We start from the raw sequence: 23,966 nt of genomic DNA on the forward strand, positions 1-23,966 counted from the left end.
CTGTGGCTGCCCCAGCATACCTGCAAAGAAATAGTCCTTAGGTAAAAGTCCATAACTGGTAGAATTCGAATGGAGATGTTTATGGCTATGGATATCCCGGTGATTTGGGGCTCTGATGATGGAACACAGGTCCCAGCAGGCTGCAGCCAGGCTCCCATTTTTTATTAAGTCCTCAATCCCCCTTGGGACTTGAACCTCTTCCCTTTTATGATGCAAGGGAGTGAGGCTGGACCCCATAAAAAGCTTGCAAACAGGCTCAGGGAAGGCGGAAAAAAACACTACACCTTTCCTCCAACATGGAAAGACAAATAACTAACTTATAATGTAGTAGGCCAGCTGCCCAGGGCCGTCTTTAAGGCAGGGCAAAAGGGGCAGCTGCCATGAGCCCCATCATTGCTGTGGGGCCCAAAGCAGCTGCCTCATACTTGCCATACTTGTCTCAGTGTAAAGTTCTGTTACTAATGCTTCCCAGCTCTGCCCTATTGTCACTTACAGATGACTCACCTGAAGACCCTGTATTTACATGTAAATATTTTGGCGGATGTGAATACGAACATCTAAGCAAATGCAGGGTATCATTAACAATTAATGGCACTACTGTGTATCTGCTAAAGGGCAGCATGTTTCTGTGGTTTCAGGAAAGCGATTCTGCATACATTTCTGACACAAAAAATGTGAACGCAGGCTAAATGTTTTAGTTACATTGGTGGTCAGTGTACATCTTATCATTACATTGTGGCTTTTAGTACAATCCTTTTATTCCCACTAGTGGCCAGTGTGAAGGCCCCCCCTTCCATTGGTGGTCAGTGTACATTCTTCACCACATTGGTGATCAGTGTACATTTCCCTTTACATTGGTGGTAAGTGCAGAATCTCCCTTACACTGGTGGTCAGTGTAAATCCCCCTTTACATTGGTGATCAGTGTAGATGTGTCACCTTACATTGGTGGTCAGTACAAATCTCCTCGGCATATTGGCAGTGTAAATTCCCCCTTACATGGAGGTCATTGTATATTCCCCCTTACACCAGTGGTTGGTGTAAATGTTCCTATTATATTGGTGTCAGTGTAGAAATCCTTATTTATATTGGTTGGTGGCATAACCCCCCCCATTGCATGGTGGTCAGTGCAAATCCTCCCTCACATTGGTGGTCAGTGTAAATCCCCCCTCACATTGGTGGTCAGTGTAGAATCCCCCACTATATACATGCCAAAGATTTCCAGCTTTGCTCTACATGATCCAGAAGTTGCCACAGTGTACGGCCTCCTAATGCCATCCCCCACCACTGCCAATAATCCCCTCAACCCCCCAGCATTGCCACTGATCACACCCCACTCCCCCAGCATTGCCACTGATACCAGGAGTCCTAGGATCCCTGGGAATTTTCTGTATACTGATGGCTCCTCTCTCCTCCCCAGTCCATGGTGTACAGGCAGTGAGGAGATGATGTGCTGTATCCTTTAGCAACCAATCAGTAAGCAGTAATGATGTGCACTAACCTCTTGCAACCAATCATTGAGCGGTAAGGATGTGCAGTAACATCTAGCAACCAATTAATGAGCGGTAAGGATGTCCAGTAACCTCTAGAAACCAATCAGTGAGCAGTATTGATGTACAGTAATCTCTAGTAATCAATCAATAAGCAGAAGTCATGTGCTGTAACCTCTAGCAAGTAATCAGTGCGCTATAATGTGTGCTGTAACCTCTAGCAGCCAGTCAGTGAGCGGTAATAATACACTGTAACCTCTGACAATCAATCTCAATTGTTGCCTGATTTGATTCAGTGAGCTGAGTCTAGCTGCTATTTATTGTATGTCTCAGAGCAGGTGAAGAGGAAAATTACATGGAAGGGGGAGGGCCCAAAAAAATGTTTGTCCAGGGTCCAATCAATATTAAAAATGACCCTGCACCTGCCTACACACTTGCAGTGTTCTAATGAGGACATTTATAGTGTCTGCATCCTTCAAAAAGTAATTAAAGCGGAGGTCCACCCTAAAGTGGACCTTACGCTCATCGGAACCCTCCCCCCCTCCGGTGCCACAATCGGCACCTTTCAGGGGGGAGGGGGGTGCAGTTACCTGGATAATCCAGGTAACTGCACCCACTTCCGGGATAGCTCTCTGCGGAAAGGGGAGTAACTTACGCCCCTTTCCGCAAGTGCCCGCCCCTTCCCGCAAGTGCCCCGCTGCCTGCTGGGAAACACACAGATCCCAGAGGCAGCGGGGAGCGTCCTTATTGCGCAGCGCGATTCGCGCATGCGCAGTAGGGAACCGGGAAATGAAGCCGAAAGGCTCCATTTCCTGATTCTCATACCCAAGATGGCAGCGGCAGGACCCGACAGGCGACCTAGAGATCGGCTTCGGGTGCCGACATCGCGGGCGCGCTGGACAGGTAAGTGTCACTATTTTAAAAGTCAGCAGCTGCAGTATTTGTAGCTGCTGGCTTTTAAAAAAAAAAAAAAAAAACGCGGAGTCCCGGTGGACTCCCGCTTTAATCCTTAGGGTATATTTCTCACCAAAAATAACATTCCTATTGCAGAAGATGGCTAAAATGTGACTTGTATCTTAGTGCAGACTTCTGCGAAAATGAGTAAGCCAATCACACAAGCAGAAAATTAAATTTCTGAGGCTGTTGTGTACAGAACGCCACCAGGTTGCCATATTGCATTGCATTTCACAAAAAATTACAGAGGTTGCAGGTTGAAAAGTAAAGGTAATTACATAAAATTAGAATATGGCTGGTGTAGCAATTTATGCTAAATTATTATTTAATTTACTATTTTTTATTTCACCAAAGTGGAGTTACTCTTTAATATTAGTTCTCTGAAACACTAGGTACAGATATGTCAACCCTGCCACTTTCTAAAGTCAAAGCCAAGAAGGTTAGTATGTTCTTGTAATAGAAATATATTACTCCATGTAGGCATATATTTGGATAAACATGTATACTTTATTGTTAACTTCCTAGCTTCCCAAACTTTGTGGAACATTGTCATGGTTATCAGGGTTGGGAAGACAGAACCTTCATGGGAATCTTTAAACCTATTGGTATGGTGAAAATAAGAAAAATATGTTGTATGCCTCATCATTTTTTTTCTCTAAGTTCTTTAAAGGACACAGCTCATTTAGGAAACTCGTTTGTTTTATATCACCACCATGCGTTTCCTAAATAGGCTGTATCCTTCAAGGAATGATAGAGAAATAAAAAATTTTCTCCCATTTTCACTGCAATGGGTTAGATGTACAATAAGTATAGTTAAAGTGGAATTGGAACCTTATGTTACTAATAGTTAAAAAAAAAATGCAAACAAATCCTATTGTTTAGGCTAACCTCCAGTTTTGCAGATGGCCTCCCTGTAGAGTTATATATCTTGCCCTTAAAAAGAGTGCATCATAATGAAAAGTGTCCTGCTTTTCTCTTCCTGGCAATGTAGACCATGCCTCAAAGTGTGGGTACAGCTATTTTCACACGGGTACCCTTTCTGTTATTGTAATGGGTTTTTAGAGCCCAGCATAAGATTATTGCATATTGCAGCTTGAGAGCACAAATGTCACCCTAGCAATACTGTATATACTGTATATGCCAGATGACACCATACAGTACTAAAAACCTCTATTTTTACTTCTAAATAATCTCCCTATGGTTTTTAATATTAAAATAAGTAAATGAAATTAATAAAGAAAAATGTGGTTCAATGGTGGTAGAGGGCAAGGGTGTGAAGGTATACCTTTTATTCTCTTTTAACTGATGGTATGGTAGAAGTGTTCCCGCTTTAACAATATTTAGCCATTAAGTAAATATTCATTTTGAAAAGTGCAAATTCATATAGCTTAGTAAATAAGATGAAGTTGTGATCACTTTTAATGACATTTGCCAAGGAAATTACAACAAAAAAATTAAGGATTTTCATTTGTCGACGACTGAATGGTTGAAGTGAACACAGCCTTTGCTGTTTCATCAAGCTAAGTGAACACTCAATTTGCAATGTGAAAATAAACTTTACAAAGTGAACAGTAATTCTTTCAGTAAATAAATTCCATAATGTCTAGTCAGCCTAAATTCAATAAAGAATTCTTAAATTTTAGTGCAGTAATCTATACAATCCTATCGGTATCCATCTTGTGCTTGTCTGAAGTGAATTCCGATTGGTCTACACTTAGGAATTAGGAAATCTTTATTAAATAAGCCGTATTATGTCATACTTGTTCTGGAGTATTGAAAAAGGCAGAATGTTTGTGAAGAAAGAATTATTGCATTCATTAAGCCCTCAGAATAGGTTTTACTGTTATTGAAATGAGCAGAGTCTATTTTGGCTAATAAATCAGGTCAATTTTGCATGCAGTCTGGTTAGTGTAAGTACATAGAAATCCAACATACAACCGTTGGAAGACTCTGTCTGGTGCACCCAATTACCTGTCTGTCATCATACACACATATTAACAGCTTCTTCCATCCCCTAGTGAGGACTCCATGAAATTAATAACTGGTGCCTGTCTTAGGTAATTGAAATAGCAGATTCAAAAATCTCCAGAGGGGGCCCAATTATAAGCCATTTAATGACATTCATGAACATGTGGTCTAAATGCACCATCCGTCACCAACTGTCTGTATAGCCTTGTACATCTGGAAGTTTATTAAGTTAAGAATATATCTCATATTTATGCTCTTTCGGAAAGGTCATCCGACATGTTTATGCGATGCTATTATATTGATGAGACAACCATTTTCAACGTTTTTGTCACAGCCAGTCCCATCCTTAAATTTTAAAGCCTTTCGGGTATTGATGTATTTGACCTTCCTTATAGTAAAAGAAGAATAGAGGAAGTACATATTGGAGATTTTCTTCAGCCTGATTTAGAGATTACATGTTGAAATAATAATTTAGAAGGTTCAATAATTTAAGAGGGAGAGCTGATAGTGTTGGTGCTGTATTTCATACATATATTTGAATGTAAACGATAAAGAAACGTTTTGGGTTTTAAACTTTCAGAAAATGACTTTTGCATTGGAAAGGTTCCGTGGTCACCTCCTGGGAGTATGTACTTCTTCCATCTTCCCCAAGGAACAGATAGGTAGCAGCCTTGTCCCAAAACAGGGCTACAGGTAAATGTAGCTGTGCTGGGTGTTAGCTAGCCTGGCTAATTTGTAGTCTTTATAGATCAAATTGAGTTTTTCCTAAATCCTGCTTCAGTTGTGGCTTCTCCCTCTTGTCAGTAGGTGACACTGTTGCCTCTGGCATTAGTATGATGGGCTACAGTGAATTCAGGTTAGGAATAAACATACCTTTTTCAGGTCTTCTCCACCCAGGCGGCTGTCTGGGTGGGTGTGTAAGAAACAGGCCTATCCAGGAGTCCTCCGGCTGCTAGGTCTGTTTGTGGCCTATCCAGGTGTTCAATATTCCGCAGAGGAGAGCCTGCTCAATACCTGGAGGAAATGCTGAGAGGGATGGAGTTCTAGAGAAGTACCAGAGGTGACCCTTCATGGAGCGGGGACCCATGAGGTGGTTGGGAGAGCTTCAAGAGAAAACTCATCCAAGATAATTCTGTATGATGAGTAAAGCTCAGTTACTAGAGGAGACAGTCTATTCTACAAAGTGCAGATGTGCTGGTTAAGCTTAAAGGCTCTTTTCCCTGTACTGCTGTCTGCCTTACCTCACCTTTTTGTCTAAGGAGTCTGCCTGTCTGCTGATCCTTACTATTTTTGGCTAAGGGTGTCCTGTGCCCTACCCCTCTCTCCCACATTTTGCCTGTTGTGAGAAATAAACTTCTCTTTGTTCAAGAAAAAAAGTGACTGGCGCTAATCTTTCTACCTTGTATATCACCCACCATGCCTAGTAACATGTACCCTGAGGAGGAATGATGGCCCTCCCTGTCTCTGGGGGTCACCACCAGGCCTCTGGAAATGTGAGGTAGAAAAACAATTAAATACAAATATAATGTGCACAAAGCTACAAAAGGTCAGAGGGCTGAATGGCCTCTGCTGGCGGCACTGAGGTGATGTGACCAGAGACCGCAGAAACTCCAGGCTCAGCCTCTCCTCTCCATATAGCCCTGCAAAAGTGCAATAGGGGAAGAGAGACAGGTGGGCAGTGGTGGAGTATGGAGGTGGGTCTAGGCTGACCTGGGTCCAGAGGAAGTGGATTGAATGATGCCGGCCATTTAACTGAGGACATCTAAAGAAAACTACTGCAGGGGCAATCTCTGGTTTAAAGCTAAATATTGCAGCTAAATTTGGTTTTGTTATTCCCCTTTAAATGGGCTGCTTATTTCTATATTGTTATTTTTGGCAAAAAATCTGCTTTAACGTGGTAAAATATAGAATAGGTCCTCTTTATTGGAATACACTTTTTTGCTAAAATGTAGGTTTTCTTTATACTTTAATTTCTAAGAGGTTCAAAGTGGATGACTTGATAAAATAAAGAACAAATTAATAACATCAGCTGGAACAAGCAGATAAAGTCAATAATTTATTGTCCTGTATAAGAAGTTGAATTCAGATTTATAAACATACCATCGGCTAGTAAATTAAATTCAAGTATATGGAGATGCAGACAACTGTACAAAAACATGAACAAACCATTGTCCTAGCATGGCAAACAGTAAATTACAATTAAATATATATACTGTATATATATATATATATTTTTACTTAAAATGTAAAAACAGTGAATAGCTCTAGAAACAGCATATCACAACCTGGACAAATCTATATGTAAGACACCAGAATCACCTCACACACAATTTCTACAGAGATGCAGGCAAGCAAAACGCGCGTAGGCGATGCATACCGAGAGCCGCAAATTCCTTTGTATAATAGCATTTGTAGTGTCTTCAGTATTTGTTCTTCATAATATGCCATCCAAAAATGTCATAAAAGATTTAACCTAAGACAAATATTTAATTAACAAAAAATAAGGCAGTAAAGAAATATCAACTGACCATGTATTTATTTACAAAGACTATGCAAAAATTAAAGTACAATATTTAAAATTCCCAAAACAAGAGAAAAAAAATAATTGAAATGGGGATCTGTCCGAAAAATTATCAGTACATTTTTTTTTTTTGCCAAACTGGCCTAATGGCTGACGTGCAATTCAGTATTCACTTTAACACAATCCTCCTACAAAAAACCCTGCTTCCGTTTTCCTTCTAATAACTGTTGACCACTTTTCTATTCTCTTCTCTCCTATTGCTCTTCTACCTGATTTCTCTTTAGAAAGAGTGGAAAGGCAATGTTTTGAAGAGAACCTGTCACAACTGAGGCTCCTAGCTAGCTATGGAGGCTTCCATTGCTCCACTCTAGGAACTAGACCATAATCTACAGTTGCAGTGGGGTTTGCTCCAGCTGGGAACCTTCAGTGGTGTGATCGATTCCACAAAGCCTCCTCTCCAAGGTGCCCTAGACTGCGGTTCCACTCCTGCCACTGGCACAAACATTTTAGGGTAATAGCCTTGTATTGTATGAAGCTCAGGCGCCAACAACAGCTTACTGTAGAGCACCAGAGCGGGGGGTAATTTAAGTAAGACAGCCTCTTTTTTTTTCAAATTCTATTTAAGAATAAAGTATTGAATAAGCCATGTCCGAAAAAAGACATCAACTGAGGTTATATAAATTACAACGAAGAAGCCATATATGTCAGAAAAGCATTTCCAAAGAAATACAGGCTATTGAGCATTTTTATATGTTGTGCAGTGCAGGGGGAAGGGGCACTGCAAGGGCAGAATATGGCTGGCCATACAGGGAGCGATTTTCTTTCCCTGCAACCATGGGTGCTGGGCCATTGTGTTTTCCCGGAGGGGGCAGGGGAAGCCGCCCCTGCTGGGAGAAGACAGTGATTATAATCACAAGTGAATCTGGCAGGCTGGTTGTACCCAAGTTGACCGACGGTACATTCAGCCTGCCCATTAATGTTTTGAATCTCAGCCAGTTCCTATGTCTAATTCTTGGAGCTGGGCTTTAAGCTCTGCTAATTCAGACACCAGCAGGTGACTATACTATGCAGGGGTGTATTCATATCTGGAAGTAGCCACAATTCCAGCAGTCAAGCCATGAAGGATAAGTGTAGGCTGGGAGTCTCAGGTAACCTTCCTGACAGGTTCTCTTAAGAGTCAGTGTCATCGGCTCATTCAGTGATTGTACCACCAGACCTTCCCCAATAAGGTATTCTCAACCATGCCAGCTCCCTCGCTGTAGAAGTCCACCCAGAGTTGGAGATTACCTGAGTGGATAACAACACTGCCCCCTTAGTGTTCAGGCCTGGCAAATGGCCACTTAGTGCCAAGCACTACCACATGGGGGGGGGGGGGGGTCACATGCTCCCTCAAAGCCCTGATCTGTTAATCAACAGAGCAGAGAGGTGGTGAGAAAGTGCAAGTATACCTTGCTGGGGAGGTGGGCTAGAGGGGCAAACTGACAGTGTCTCCAAGTATCACAGCAGGGAGGAAGTGACATTAACATGAGGTGGTTAGAAGGAAGAACTGTGATCTGTTAGACATTGAAAAGAAAAAACCTTTACCTGTTGTGAAGTAGTGTACAGAAAATGTGGCTAAACCATGCAGCAACGTGAAGACTTAGACTGGCCACAGATGGTATCATTTAATTGTACATCTCCTTTAAATTTACCAACTCTAAAAATTCAGAATCTACCTGACTGAATAAATTGAACAACACATTATTAAACCAGTTCCTCACTACATAGCTGTTGGTAAATTTAACAAAGATTGCAGGAGTGTAGTGAAAGAAAGGGTCAGGAAAACAAAGGGAGTAAGACAATCTTGACATATTCCCAGCAGAGAGATAGCATATCATTTCCTGGTCTTTACACCCTCAATGAGACAGGAAGTGAGGGTATGTCTCGCTAGAAGAGACAGAGGAATTAAAACCTAAATGGGGTTCTAACCCTTACCCCAAAAGGTAAAAAAAATAAAAATTTGGGCTAAAGTTTTACTTTTAGGCAAGCTCTCATACTATATTGTTTTTGATTATTATAATGAAGATTGTATCATGTGTGGCCAGTCTTGCTGCATCAGATAAGAGCATTCTGTGACCTCTTACTGTTCGCCTAAAGGCATTTGTGATGACAATGTTCCTTTACATATTAATATTCCACAGAGCACAAGAAAACACATTTGATATTGTAAAATCTAAAAACTATAAGGAGAAATGATCCTAGTTTCTGATTAAATTTCAAATTTACATTTGTTCTGGAGCAACACAGTTCCTATTTCTGAAACCCTGTATGCTCAATTGCAGGTTTCCCTAGGGGCCTTTTCATATAGTCGGTCCCATCTGTCCATTTTGAGACATGTGAAAACACACAGCAATACATACCTATGAGTGGGCGGATGTTAGTGGACTTGTGCCCACCTATATCTTCCCAACTCTGTCAGACCGAAAGGACATTTCGCATTTGGGTCTGCTATTATTGACCAGACCAGAGGTGGGCAGATCCAACCAGCCATCTGGATGGTCTGTTCTTCTCACAGGGATTTAATCAGGATGGAATGGATGTCATCCATACATTACGATTTGATTCAGCAGGGGATTGAGCTAGGTTTTCCTGCTGGGACTGAATGGACACCAGCTATGTGAAAGGGCCCCAAATGGGGAGGTCCCCGTGCAATTCTAGAAGTTGGGATGTGGAAGACAGTTTGCTTAGAAATGTGCAAGTTCACAGTTTCACTAGCGTACAGAAGTAGGATGTTCATTTCTACAAATTTCTACAGCCTATGAATGCATTAGAAAGGAGATATAACCACATCCCAAGGAGGACATGTCTGAGTTTAGCACAAGTAACAAATATTGTCATCTGATGACTACAGGGGCAGAGTGTATTCTGATGTCCCACAAAATGATAGCATATATAACCCTTTAAAAAGTGTCCCTTTGGTGTTCCGTATAATGCAGCCTTTTAGGCTAATACCCTTTGAGACAATGCAGTCAAGCAGTGCCCATTATAGGGACTGCCCACCATTTAATGTCATCTGGTTATCTGGTTTGTACATGCTATTTTTTTCCCTTTAATGTTCTTCAGACAACCAAGCAAAGTTCTTAATGTGAGAAGCCCATAATCAGGACATGTATAATGGGAACCTAAAGACAGGGCAAACCTTAGTACACCCGAAAAGGCCTATGTAAAGAATATATATGCATTATATATATATATATATATAATGTATACACACACACATATATATATTCCCTTTTCCCTGCAAGATACAGAAGGGGCAGGAGGCAAGTTGTATACAAGTGAAAATCCTGTCTAACGTATATTCTGCCTAAAAAAAAGTAGGTAACCATTAGAAACCCTGCACGGTTTTTCCTGTTATTCAAATTTCCTTTCCATTTACCTCTTGTAATGGTGACAACAGTTCCACTGGACAGGAAGTGAAGGTAAAATCTTCAACAATGACAGAGACAGAAAAAAAAATACTTTTTTAGGGTAAGTAGGGAAAGGCCAGTTAGTCCCTGTTTTTTTTCTCCTTTGCTGTTGTTACCAGGAAGAAAGTGAGGGGAAAATGGGCCCCTTTCACACACTAGTGGTCTGATCGGGTCCACGTGTCTGTCTCTTTAGGCGGCCCTGATTGGCAGGGCTGGGATAAGGGGTGGGCAGGAGGAGTGGCTGCCCTGGGCACTATGATTGGGGGGGATTGAGGGGAAGGGGATTTGTGTTGGGAAGGGGAATTTGCGGGGGCAGAAGGGGATAAGAATTGTTCTAGGAGGGGAAGTTTGGGGGTGCGCTGGAAGTTGGGATTTAAGAGTATTGGTGCTAGGAGGGGGGTGGGGGGCTGTGCTAGATGAGGTGATATGGTAGAGGGAGTATGAAAATGGTGAAAATGGAAAATGTGCTAGTAGGGGAAATTTTTTTTGGATGGGGAATTGTTAGAGTGGGGATGACTGGGAGGTATTTGGGCTAGCAGGGGAAATGGGTGGGGGGGATTTGTGCTGGGAGGGGGATATGGAGGGGGTGTACTCGGAGGGAGAATTTGAGGGGTAGATGATTTATGCTAGGAAGGATGATTTTTATTTGAGGGGTCTTTTCCTGGGGGATAAGGGAGCAAAAATTTGTGTAGGGGGGATTTTAATAGGGGGTGGTTTTGTGCTGGTGGGGGACTTAGGCTTAGGGGGTAAGCATGCAGATTATGCTCAATTCTTTGGGAGAGGGGGAATTTTTGCTGACACATAATGCTCATACATCTTGGAGGGGGTGCGGTTTAGCCCTGGGTTCAAGATGACCTCGTCCCGGCACTGCCGATCGGACCCTCCATTCTCCTCTATGGAGCAGAGAGTGTAAACAAACATGTGTCCGTTCACACCTGCTTACATCCAATCTGATCCACTAAAAACAGACAGATGGGGAACCCTTCCGTTCCCCTTCCGTTTAGCGGAATAGATGAAACAGGCGGTCTGTTTACATCCAACCAACTTTGTGTCCGCTCTGTATAAGTAGAGTAGCCTGGTCATCCACCTGATCAGTGGGGATCAGCAGAGAGAGCGGACAGACTCTGCCCGGTGTGAAAGGGGCACAGATAACAATAAATACCAGACAGGATTTCTAATCCTTCCACTCTATCCAAAACCTATGAAAATAATTTGGCTGGACATATTCTTGTTGTGCTTCTAGAAGGATATCCTGAAAACTGCACAACAAGTGACCCAAGAAGACTGCAATGTAGACACTAAAGTATCAGCTGCAACCAGAACACTAAACTTAAAACAAATTAAAATCTATTTACAAAAATACACATATATCTATAGATAAAGCAGTCTTATATACATCCCGAAACCGGCTTCTGCCTTATCAAAGGCTTAATCTAATTCTGTACATGAGAACTCTGCTTTCTGCAGACTGCATGACATCCGTCAATGACTATATACATGGAATGTAAAGATAATGCATATTTGCTGACCTCATAAATCTCTCCTTAAATACAATCGCTCTGATGACAGTGCGAGGTAAACGACTATTTAACAGTTCCGATATCTGATAGGAGCATGTGAGATGGTTTGCCTGCAAAATGGTTTTAGTGTTCCTGTTTGTGTGTACAAATGTCAGATCATATCAGTGTTACAACCTGTGACACTAATTGCTGACATCTGTTACAATTAACTACTTAAATACGAACGGGTGGGCCATTTCCAAATGGGGATATAGAACATGTTCTAAAAAGAAATCTTTGATTCCATTAAAAAGCTCCCACATAATATATGGTTTATTCATTAAAACTATACACTGTTAAAGTGTATCTAAACAAAAGAACAAAACTGAATTTGTTTTCTTTTTTTTAAGGTTAGGGTGTCTATTTATGAAACAGAGATAAGTTATGATCATGATGAACAAGGCTCATCTCCAATTATTACCAAATTATGAAATGATCATCCCAGCACACACCACTTCTCTCATTCAATGTTACACAAATGGCCAGTTTCTGAAAGTGAGATCAGAGGAGCTCAATGGCTCTTGCTCCATTCACACCTAGACGATTTGAATCGCAGGCAGAATCGCTGCGCTATTCTGCCTGTGATTCTAGAATCAAAGCAAAACGTGGGATGCATTTGTGATGCCGTTATTTCTCAATGACTCCCCAAACGCGGTGCAATTTTACCGTAATTGTTGCGCAGCAAAATTGTGGGTTGCATGTCGCCCAAAAAGAAGTTCCAGAACTTAATAGTGCTGCTCTGATGAATACACCACTAGACAGGGTGCTTGCGTGAATATGCTTATCCAGGAAGCACTATGACCAAAAACAGAGAAATGCTGCACATCAACAGCTCCAAGTGTCCATAAAGTGAGAAGTGGCATCAGCCTATACACCTCCCAATAGCCACACCCCTGACACATTTCACCCTGCCCACCAGGGCTTAGTCTTAGTGGACAGGGTGAAAGGGATCAGCGGGCGTGGCTAATAGGAGTAGTATGAGCTGATGCCACCTCTCACTTTATGGACACTCTGAGCTGTTGGCGTGGCGTGAATATGTCATCCAGGAAGCACTATGACCAAAAACAGAGAAATGCAGCACACCAACAGCTCCAAGTGTCCATAAAGTGAGAAGCGGCATCAGCCCATACTTCTCCCAATAGCCACACCCCCGACACATTTCGCCCTGCCCACCAGGGCTGTCTTAGTGGACGGGATGAAACGGATCAGCGCGCGTGGCTAATAGGTGCAGTATGAGCTGATGCCACGTCTCACTTTATGGACACTGAGCTGTTGGTGTGTGGAACTTCTCTGTCTTTGTGCTATTTGAATGGTTTAATAATATATATTTATTTTTACATTTTATGAATGGTGTATAGCTGCACAGTACATGCAAGTTCATCCATTTCAATATGAACCATTCACATGAAAAGACGCATGTCTGATTATTGTTTAAATATTAATAATTATTTTTTATAATTAGGGGGTGCCTATTTTTGTCAGTGGGTGACTTTGAAAAAAAAATTGTATTAAGAAGTGTATTATTAGGTGCTTTGTGATTTACTTTAACCTTTACAGTCAGAAAACTGTAGTATCCCCATCCCCACCATGGTCAGTGAAACAGCCGGGCAAGTAGCATCTTCAGAAGTAGATTGGCAAAAGCTATCCTTAAATTATGTGTCTGGAAATAAGGTTTCAGACACACAATCCTTAACAAGTTAATAGCTCTGGGAAAATAACAAACAAAATGGCATGTTCCCTTTATAGAGACACTGTTATTTTGCCCTGAACTGGTATAGTGCATTTAGTAAGGCCACTTCCTAGCAAGGCATACTCATCTATTCCCACTCCTCACTGCCTCCACAATGCATGGGCCTGCCCTGTGTAAGCTTCAACCGCTTACCAGTGTAGATGATACCACTGCACACCACCCTCTACATGACAGCGTTTGGTTTGGGCCTGGCAACTGCCTGCTCAGGCTTGAGTATTGTCATGTAAGGTCACATGTTCACCCAGACCCATACCCTGAAGTCAGATTCATTGTTCACAGGCTTCAGCAGAGCTGGGAGGTAGTAAAGCAGTACATTAGGTTGAAAAAAAAAAATACTTGATTCCCCCATCCACACACTCAATGTGGATGGGAGAATTCTCCCTGCTGAGCTATTGTACTCTAACAAGGAGATTGGTAGATCAACTTCTGTACAACGTCTTTACCTACACATGGTTTGAAATTCAGCTGGACCCTGCTGAACCAGCCAAATTTTTATCCACGCATAGCCAGCTTAAAGCCCAGTACACATTGACAGTTTTTTTCATTCAACCCAGGGGGCTGAGCAAAAAAAACAGGGGAGCTTGTTGTACTAACATCGCATAGTTAAGCTATTGTGTTCTGTCCACCTCCCCCCCCCCCCCCCTCCGGCAGAACACACCGGTCATCGCTTTGATTGGATGCCGGTTGGCTGTTGGTTTTCCAGCATGCCCGTTCAACAGGGGCTGGATGTTAGGACAGGCTGCTGTACACTCTGGCCAAATGTTGGCCAGTATCTGTTGAACCGGACGATATTCGGCCCGTGCGTACCAGCCATAACTCGGCAAGCAAAGATGAACTTGTCTGATGCAGTCTCTACTATCAGTAGAGGGCAGGAAAATAATGAATGTTTTTAATAGAAAGAACTAATAAACCTACAAAATTACCTTAATGTGTTGCTAAAAGCCATCCACAAATATGTCTGTGAAGGTTCTTATTCATCCAATTCATGATAGAGCTAGTATTAGTTGCATTCAACTGGACTTTTTGTAGCTTACCCAAGCCACATGTCTATTTGAAAGGCTTGGATAAACTATGAACGATTTTCAAACATTACAGAAAAAGTCTAGTAGAATGTGACTACTACTGGCCATGCACAAGCATGTATGTAAAAGTTCCCTCAAATGTAGGAAACCTATGGTTAGGTTTCATCACATTGAGGGCAGCCTATTGCTTTATAGGATTAGTCATTTTAGGCACAGGAGTCTTCTGGAAAATTAACTAAATTATCTGTAATGTCTTACAATGTGATTACTAGGCAGTCAACGGTGGTGAAACACATCCCTCCTCACAACAGGAACTTCTGTTAATTACCATTAGCTCAATATTTTGAACCCATTATATGTGTATATGTGTGTGTGTTAATATTATCCATTGCTTTATATTTAGGGTGTTCTATTTGAGCGTACCAGACTTTTAAAGACACTTACCGTAAGTGTGCAAAACAAAATGATTGCACTTGTAGTAGAAGGCAGGAAATGTGGCAAGGCTTTACAATAAATATAATTTGTGTATGATACACAAGCAGTGCAGTCACCCGTGAATCATCGTGGCAGTGACAATAAGGTTAGGGCAAGATCATGCAAATTACAGATTCTGAGTGGGCCGTGTAAGCTGTACTTAATGAAAACCCCAGGATGGGCAAAGCATCTTTGCAACTCCTCTCAAAGTACCTTCATTACTGCTTTATGTCCATCACTGGCTCTATATAGTGAGTACTAGGAGGTGGGTACATGAGCAATGGTGGCACCAGGGCGATTTCTATATATAGAGGTGAGGAAGCATGCACAGACAATCTACACAATCTGCATAAAATCTGACCTGTGTAAAGGGTTACAGAATGTAATGGTGCCCACAGACATAAGACCATCTTCATTAGATTTGAGCATGATTGTTTGTCCATGCACACTTTATGAGCACTCAAAAAAAAAAAAAAACCCTGGCTAACAATTGATCAGTAAGGATGAATTTTCCTGGCTGATCTTTACTGTTTTTAATCAATATAAGGCTGGGCTTCCTCTTTCGTAGGCATTAAGTTACATACTTGACCAATCTGAATGTAAAAACTTATGGAAAGATATTTCATACAAAATTGGATCCTCATCAGAGGAGTTTGCCGCTTTGTAATCACTGTTTTTACAAGAGATATAACAATTTTTTCCCCACCCCATTAAAGATCACTTTTGTAAATCACCGTTATATATTATTAGCAAGTCTACTCAAGTACTTGAATTAAGAACTGTCTGTGCTGCCTCAAAGCGAACAATGATATTAATACCTGAAACAGAAATTGAGAGTTAGAAAATTAAAGCTTAAATCAACTGGCCGTTATGGGGCAATGCACTTGGTTCTTATTTCAGCCACTTTGATGAATGAGACCCACCATAAATCTCTAGTATCTGTCTTCCTGGGTTGATTATCCATTACTGAAATGTAGATGATAATAATCAGTACTGTCCACTGGGACAAAGACATATTTAAGGAAACCTTTACTGGGAGAAATATGGAGGTAAACAGTGCTAGTTGCCTGGCTGTCACTGGCCTGGAATAAGCAGCCAACAAAGTCAGAGGAAATGATAAACTCTCTATACTACTACTCTCTATAGAAAATGAATTTTTGAAACAAGATAAAAGCCAAAAGACTAACATTTTGACAGATTGACCAGTAGCAATGCATACATTTTCTCGTTGCAGGTTTCCTTTAAAAAAAAACAAAAAAAACAAAAAAAACAAACGATCCTGTAAATTACACATATTCTCAACCCAGCCATGACAGTCTGCCACATGCTGCAAAACTTCTTCCTGAAATACAAATTAACCTGGGTGTTTATAAGTCCCACATTTAAAGATTTTGTGCCATATTACAGACCCATTTTAATGAAGTCTTCTTCCAGTGTATTAAACTCATGTCATAACCCAGTGATGGCGAACCTTGGCACTCCAGATGTTTTGAAACTATATTTCCCATGATGCTCATGCACTCTGCAGTGTAGTTGAGCATCATGGGAAATGTAGTTCCAAAACATCTCGGGTGCCAAGGTTTGCCATCACTGCCATGACCTATTGGCTGCTTAACTGATCCCGTAACAATTGTCTCTAACTAAAAGTTTTGTTTTATGTTTTTTTTTTTTGCGAGGAATTTAACATAAAAGTACAAAAATCGACCAAAAGTTTTTGACCTAATCAATAATAATAATAAAGCTCCATGAAAAAAAACAAATCCCTCTATCCCCCAAAGTGCTAAAACCCTCAGTGCATTAAACACATGGCAGTACATCCTTTAAGATCTTCAACAATTCTTGCACATAATGTGACATTTCACCATAGACAACAATGATCTCTGTCAATACTCATTTACTCCTTTGTCTGAATCATCTTGCACACTTATTCAAGAACTATCATTGCTCGCAGTGGTTAGTCCTATATTAGTATGTGTATAATTAATGCAATGGCACCTGCAGTCATTAAAAAAAGAAATAATGCACCAATATGAGTTAACGGTAGCCATAAAACATGATTAAAACAAAGAGGAACAAGAAAAGGGGAAACACCCCTCATGGATTAAAGGCAAAGCTTACTGAATCACCTAAATGTAACCATACTCCAAAGGCAGTATAGGAAAGTATAAATCCTGTTGTTTAATGGAGTTTTCTCCTGACCCTTTGTTACTGTGCCCACTCTTGTATAGGCTTTTTAGGCATTAGTGCTTCCAGGCAGTGCGTGTAAATGTTCACAGACAATTGCTATAAAAGTGAATATGAGTGCTAATACACACAGACGCTCTACTAACCTAAGGAGATTTACCAAAACTGGTGCAGCTGGGCTCAAAAATGCTTAAGGAAATGGCTCTTACAGGCTTTTAAGCTCTCATTTTTTCTGCCTAGAAACTTCCCCCTATGTTAGCCAATGTGTCCATACACACTAGGGCCTTTTCTGCTTTTTTTGGGCATATGCTCTTACAGGCAGAAGACCACAATAGACCACACTAGGCCTCATGAATAAATTGTCTGAACTAGGAACAGCCTGTACTTTCCCTTCAACCGACCAAACCACATTTTAACTTCCTATTGCTAAGGCATTTAGGCCAAGAAACAGTAAAGCTTACTAATGGTTAAAGGAAACCTTACCTTATAGATCCATGGAGGCTGCCATTGGTGTCTTTTTACACTGCAAATGCTAGCTGCCTGGCTTTCATGGTAAATCGCTAATCTAATTACCTTCACTACCCCAGAACAAGAATGCAGATAAGGAATTTTACTCGGATTGTCATCATTTGCAAATTTAAGTAATTAAGTATTAATAAATAAATGTAAGGCATCAATTTTTTTTTTCATTTTGGATAGAGTAGGGGCGACTTAAAAACGCTATTAGTTATTTTTTGCCATTTCTGTCCCAGTAGGGAGATTTTCTTTCACTTCCTTTGACTCAACAGGAAGTGAGAGGATGGGAAATATCCTCTTAGACAGTTGTCATAGGAACAAGTGACCCATTGAAAGATTTGTCTGCTCAGAACTCCTGTTCTGGTAGCAACTAAACATTTTGGTTTACCCTTACTTTTATTCCCAACCAAATTGGTGATAAGGACAATTAGATTGGGTAAATAAGGGGCATAGACCACAATACAAACCTTGGAATGGTTCTAACTCCTCACTACTCTATCCAAATAGAGGGTGCTGGAATGAGTGTATTGAGTAGATATAGTAGGATGCTTGTTTGTCAATGTAGAGATATTGAAGAGTTCCACGTATATATGCATGAGGGAAAAACAAAGGGAACTTCAGCACTGCATTCAGTAAGGGGGAAAATTCTTGTTTCCAAAAGAATGTACTATACTATGGATATAGTATATTCTAGTAGTTTTACTATCTTTATATAGTTGGAATTCTATTGAAGGTTCCCAGGAGAGGCCAACGCATTTCAGAAATCATCCTCTTTATAAGGGCTAATAAACATGTTTGATATTAAAATATGTAAATGATATAACCATAAAACATAGTCCTAAAAATATGTATGTATATTTTTATGAATATATTTATGAATAAATAATATTTTTATAATATTTCTATGGCATATGTTTACAGTTTAATAAATGAATACAAAATATCTTTATTAACCCACACTGGCTATAAAGGAACCTCTAATAAACATATCAACAATATAAGGTTTGCCATGGTTATAGTATGTTTCTTTGGACTTCTGATAAAGTGGTGCACCCACTTCAATTTTGTTTTCAATTCTGAACCACAAACGAGGCAGTGGCTTAGAAAAAAGATGAGCAGCTAGCATTTTCAGAGGGTCAGCAAAGGCAGCCCCCACACTTTAAAGCAGGCCTTCTCAACCAGGGTTCCTCCAGAGGTTGCTACCAGTTCCTTGAGCAATGAGCTACGTCTGCCTCTCATAAGAAACCACTGACACCATTTGATCTTTTTAGCTATTTGTAATGGGCCGAGGTTCTTCCCAATGACCACAAATGTAAGGAGCATTTTTCCCACTGACCAGGACGCTAATGTATCATGAGCAATAGATATAGTAGTATTAGCACAGGTTCCCTGAGACCAGAAAGTTATCTCAAGGGTTCCTCCATGTTAAGGTTAAGGTTGAGAAAGGCTGTTTTTAAAGGTTTACTTTAAGTGAGATACACAGTAGTTTCTTGTCGTCAGACATTTCATAGAAGAGGTCCACTGTACCCACAAAACACACATACTGTACCAAATCTACTTCCTGTATGACTTGCTCTGTACATACTCTTTACATACAAAACGTCTCATCTGTGAAAAGATTTCAGCCGTCTCTGAGGGAAAAAATAAGCAAACCAGGATTTAAAATTAATTCAGCCAGAGTGGACGAGGAATCCCACTGTGACACGCTTGTTGTTTGTACAGATATTTAAAAAAATAACATAAAATAAAAACTCTTGGTGCTGCGGAGTTCAGGAATGAAGCCAGCTTACAGGGACCCAGAAGCTGTCTCTCTCCAGCCTGTCCAGAGTGGATTTGAGTTCATTGTGTGCTGTAGTGAGGTCATCGTTTATTATAATTTTGTCAAAGTAGTGGCCATATTGGGTTTCCATGAGCTGTGCTGATCTTATCATTTCTTCAAATTCTTCATCCTGCAATGACAAGAATGATCAAATGTTAGTAAACGGCAAGTGGAAGCAATGTAAAATGAATATAAACATACTAAAAGGGTCATTTTTGGTACAATGATTTTTATTGAAATTCAGAGAACAGATGCTAAATTCTCATGCAGGGGATAAGAACATTAGACACAATGCAGGTTTTCACACAAGAACACATGTGCCATAGAGTGTATATTATGAATGAAAAATGACCTTCCGACCGAGGCCAGGGGTCAACGCTGTATGCCTTAGTCTTCGGACTCAGGGGCTAAGGTGGATAAAAGGAGCGGACTTGTCTGCTAAAATGGGGGTAAACAAAACCAAACTGAACACGGAACACAAAAGATAACCCAAAAAGGGGGGAATTAGTGGGCCAAGGAAGAAAGAAAGGGTGGGAGTAGAAGAAAGAGGGGCATAAACGAGGAGCGAAGATATAATATAACATAATAAATGTTAAGTCGAACACCGCTTTGAATTAATGAAAAAAATGGACAAGGGAGTTTCAGTCCTCCTGCGATAGATGCCTGCCCCAATGCATATTATATATAAATAAAATTAGCTTTTTACTTCTCTATATTAAGAGCTTTGAAATTTTAAAGTACGAAACATAGCCTTGGGGCATTCTCTGGCTAACAAGTATACAAACACCTTACAAAACTAACAGTTTATATCATACAACTAATACCATTACTAACAAGTCATTGCTCAAATTACACCAATAAAGGAACATAGCACAGGACCAATAAATCACAGTAATATTGTGCTCCTCTCTACCCACTAGAACCGTTAATCATGGGGTCAGAATTTATCATCTACTCCCACATCTGTATGGAGATATCACAGCTGGCTTTTAGTGCCAATCCCACATTAAAGGTTGATTAGTGATTACCTCAAGATGAGGAGTTTAGGCCAGGGCTGCTGATAGGACAGTACAACCAGCCCTGTTGTACTGGGCCCGGCCAGCAGGGGGGGCCCAAGCAGCTTTTAACTTCTAGCTAGTAAGTGCTGCAGCTTGAGGGACTTATCACTGAGGCGGCTGAGACAGACAGAACAGCAGGAGTAATCTGGACAACGACAGTGGTGCACAGGCAAGCAGTCCCCTGCGCACACGCACATGCGCGCACACACACACACACTGACAGGTCACACTATTGTAGAATGTACAATCCCCAGACTCTGTGAGCTCATGGTTATTATCATTATGATGATCAGGGCACAGCAGGTGCTGTATGGCTCTGTCAGTGTAACATGGCTGCGTGGTGCTGACTTTCCTGATATATGGCTGTACTGTGTGTTACAGACTATAACTCAGCACAGCCATAAAGTCAGCACCACACAGTCATGTTACACTGACCGAGCCATACAACACCTGCTGTGCTCTGAACATCATAATGATAATGACCATGAGCACATAGTGAGATGCTACTTTTACACATATGATGGGGGGAAGGGACAGTAAAAACACACAGCCAAGCTGCATTTTTACCACCCCCAAACCACTCCCCTTTGATAACCTTTCACCCAAGCTTTGCAATTAGGTCCTTTTTCATGCAGACCTGATTGAAAGCTCCATGTAGGTTTACAGGTATGAACTGACTTGTGTGCATTTAGATCCACCTTCCTCCGTGTCCATTCAGGTGGGAAAAAAAAAAATTGGAAAAGAATATCCTTTTCTATTTTTCCAGACCTAAATGTGACAGATCAGAAGTAGCCTGATGTAAATGGACACAAGTCGGTGGTGTATGAAGACACAAACTGAATGGGCACAGATGTCAAAACACTGACATCTCTCCCATTCAGATGCAGTTATGATTGGTGGGGCGCTGTAAATGTTACATGTTCTAGCTCCTGCCTCCAGACACCCCCCCCCCCACCCTGACAGCATGGAGGCAGGGGCGCAATGAGGGGCAGGGTTGTGGGCGGAGCCAGGGTGGGTTGTGGGCGGGGTCAAGGGGGCCCCGTCAGGTAGGCTGTATGGGGTCCCATGATTTCTAACAGCGGCCCTGGTTTAGGCCATCAGCATTATGGTCATCAACAGTGGAGTCTGATTCCGTCCATAAGTTCAAGACCTTCTCAAACTTTTTGGGGCAGCCTTGGGAAAAGTAGGTTGCTTTGTAGAGGGGGACCACTGAATTGACAACGTGTTTCCAAAGGGATAAATTAGGAGGCCTATCTGACTTCCAACGGAGCACAATAGCCTTTCTGGCCTAAAATACTAGAACACCCAATAGGGAAGTCCTGTCAAAAGCAATCTGAAATAAAACAACATAACAAATGATCCGATTGATTTGGATCATATTGTTTTTATTCTAGTGAGCATAGCATGAATATTCTAATAAGATTATGTTTGTTTTGGGGTTGAGACACCATTCGCCTAATTTGTATGTGTGCGGCTAAACAAAGTCAGTTGGGTATGGGAGAATGAGTTCAACAAAATAAAAAGTGCAAATGTTGCTGTGCCTATACCCTCTGTACTGTATGCATATGATGCTGAGCACGTGCACTCAACTTCTTTTGAAGACCATGGCGAGGCCTGTTCTGAGTGGAACCTGTCCTGTTAAACAGCTGTATGACCTTGGCCACCGTGCTGCAGCTCACTTTCAGGGTCTTGGCAATCTTCTTATAGCCTAGGCCAGTTATGGCAAACCTTGGCACCCCAGATGTTTTGGAACTACATTTCCCATGATTCTCCACTACACTGCAGAGTGCCTAAGCATCATGGGAAATGTAGTTCCAAAACATCTGGGGTGCCAAGGTTCACCATCACTGGCCTAGGCCATCTTTATGTAGAGCAACAATTCATTTTTTTCAGATCCACAGAGAGTTCTTTGCATGAGGTGCCATGTTTAACTTCCAGTGACCAGTATGAGAGAGTGAGAGCGATAACACCAAATGTAACACACCTGCTCCCCATTCACACCTGAGACCTTGTAACACTAACGAGTCACATGACACCGGGGAGGGAAAATGGCTAATTGGGCCCAATTTGGACATTTTCACTTAGGGGTGTACTCACTTTTGTTGCCAGTGGTTTAGACATTAATGGCTGTGTGTTGAGTTATTTTGAGGGGACAGCAAATTTACAGTTATACAAGCTGTACACTTACTACTTTACATTGTAGCAAAGTGTCAATTTTCCAGTGTTGTCACATGAAAAGATATAATAAAATATTTACAAAAATGTGAGGGGTGTACTCACTATTGTGAGATACTGCATCTAAAAATATTGTATCTCAATGTAATGAAGGAAACCAGGCTAGCGAGTCCACATGTTTGACATTGCCCCATGTTTACTAACAGCACAAACCAATAAAAGGATGATTCGCATGGACACTATGGTCAGAGAGCGAGGAGATGCTGCACAGGAAATGACTACACATGAGGAATTCTACTCAAGCAAGTTGGCAGTTATGCTCTTCAGACTTTTATTAGCCATGTTTGCCCAGGAAAGTAAATTAAAAAAGAATCATGTTAAGGAAATACAATAAATTCATTTACAAACTGCGGTCTAATAGAAAAGCAAGATATTGTCTTAAAATGAGAAACTGTCACAGTTGGTAAATGTAAATGAATGTAACCAATTAGCACCTTTCTTCCCATCCTCAATTGAAAAAGTTCTAATCTGCAATCCATGACCTGACACCCTAGAAACTTTCTCTATACCCAACCATTCTATATTATACAGATAAGTACTGTACTGCTAACATAAAGCAGAATAAGGCAGTGTTCATTTTGACATCAAATTTCGATTTAGTTTTAGTCTTTTGATGAAAATGCCATTTTAGTTTTAGTCGTATCTTAGTCATCTGAATTGTTTTAGTTTTAGTCGTACATTTTACTAGACTAAAATCTCCACTACATTTTGGTCAACTAAAATCCAATTGGTTTAGTTACAGTGTATGCATTATTTAAGCATTTCTTTAGAATTACCAAACTCATTATATACTTCTGGAGTAAAAATCGAATAATATGTTATTATTTATGGTATTAAGAGTTGAACATGCACTACAGACACAGATTTAGCCATTGTGATATATAACATCTTTATAAACCAAGTTTCATAAACAAATATATTGCTTTTACAAGCAGAAGTAATCTAAAAAAAAAAAACCTGTAAACTCTA

The 23,966-nt window shown here is 40.9% G+C and overlaps 1 protein-coding gene across 3 annotated transcripts in view; it reads right to left on the minus strand.

The window, feature by feature from the left end:
* Positions 1-6,453: 6,453 nt before the first annotated feature.
* Positions 6,454-23,966, minus strand: part of MPP7 (MAGUK p55 scaffold protein 7) — a 682,552-nt gene continuing 665,039 nt past the window's right edge. For all 3 annotated transcript variants that reach the window (XM_077491041.1, XM_077491039.1, XM_077491040.1), the window contains one exon: positions 6,454-19,834. In XM_077491041.1, coding sequence (XP_077347167.1) covers positions 19,655-19,834 — 180 coding nt within the window. In that variant the 3' untranslated portion in view covers positions 6,454-19,654. The remainder of the gene's footprint in view (positions 19,835-23,966) is intronic.

The sequence above is a fragment of the Lithobates pipiens genome, unplaced genomic scaffold (assembly GCF_037356315.1).
Source record: "Lithobates pipiens isolate NorthernLeopardFrog02 unplaced genomic scaffold, aLitPip1_a1.2 Scaffold_19, whole genome shotgun sequence".
NCBI classification, from domain to species: domain Eukaryota; kingdom Metazoa; phylum Chordata; class Amphibia; order Anura; family Ranidae; genus Lithobates; species Lithobates pipiens.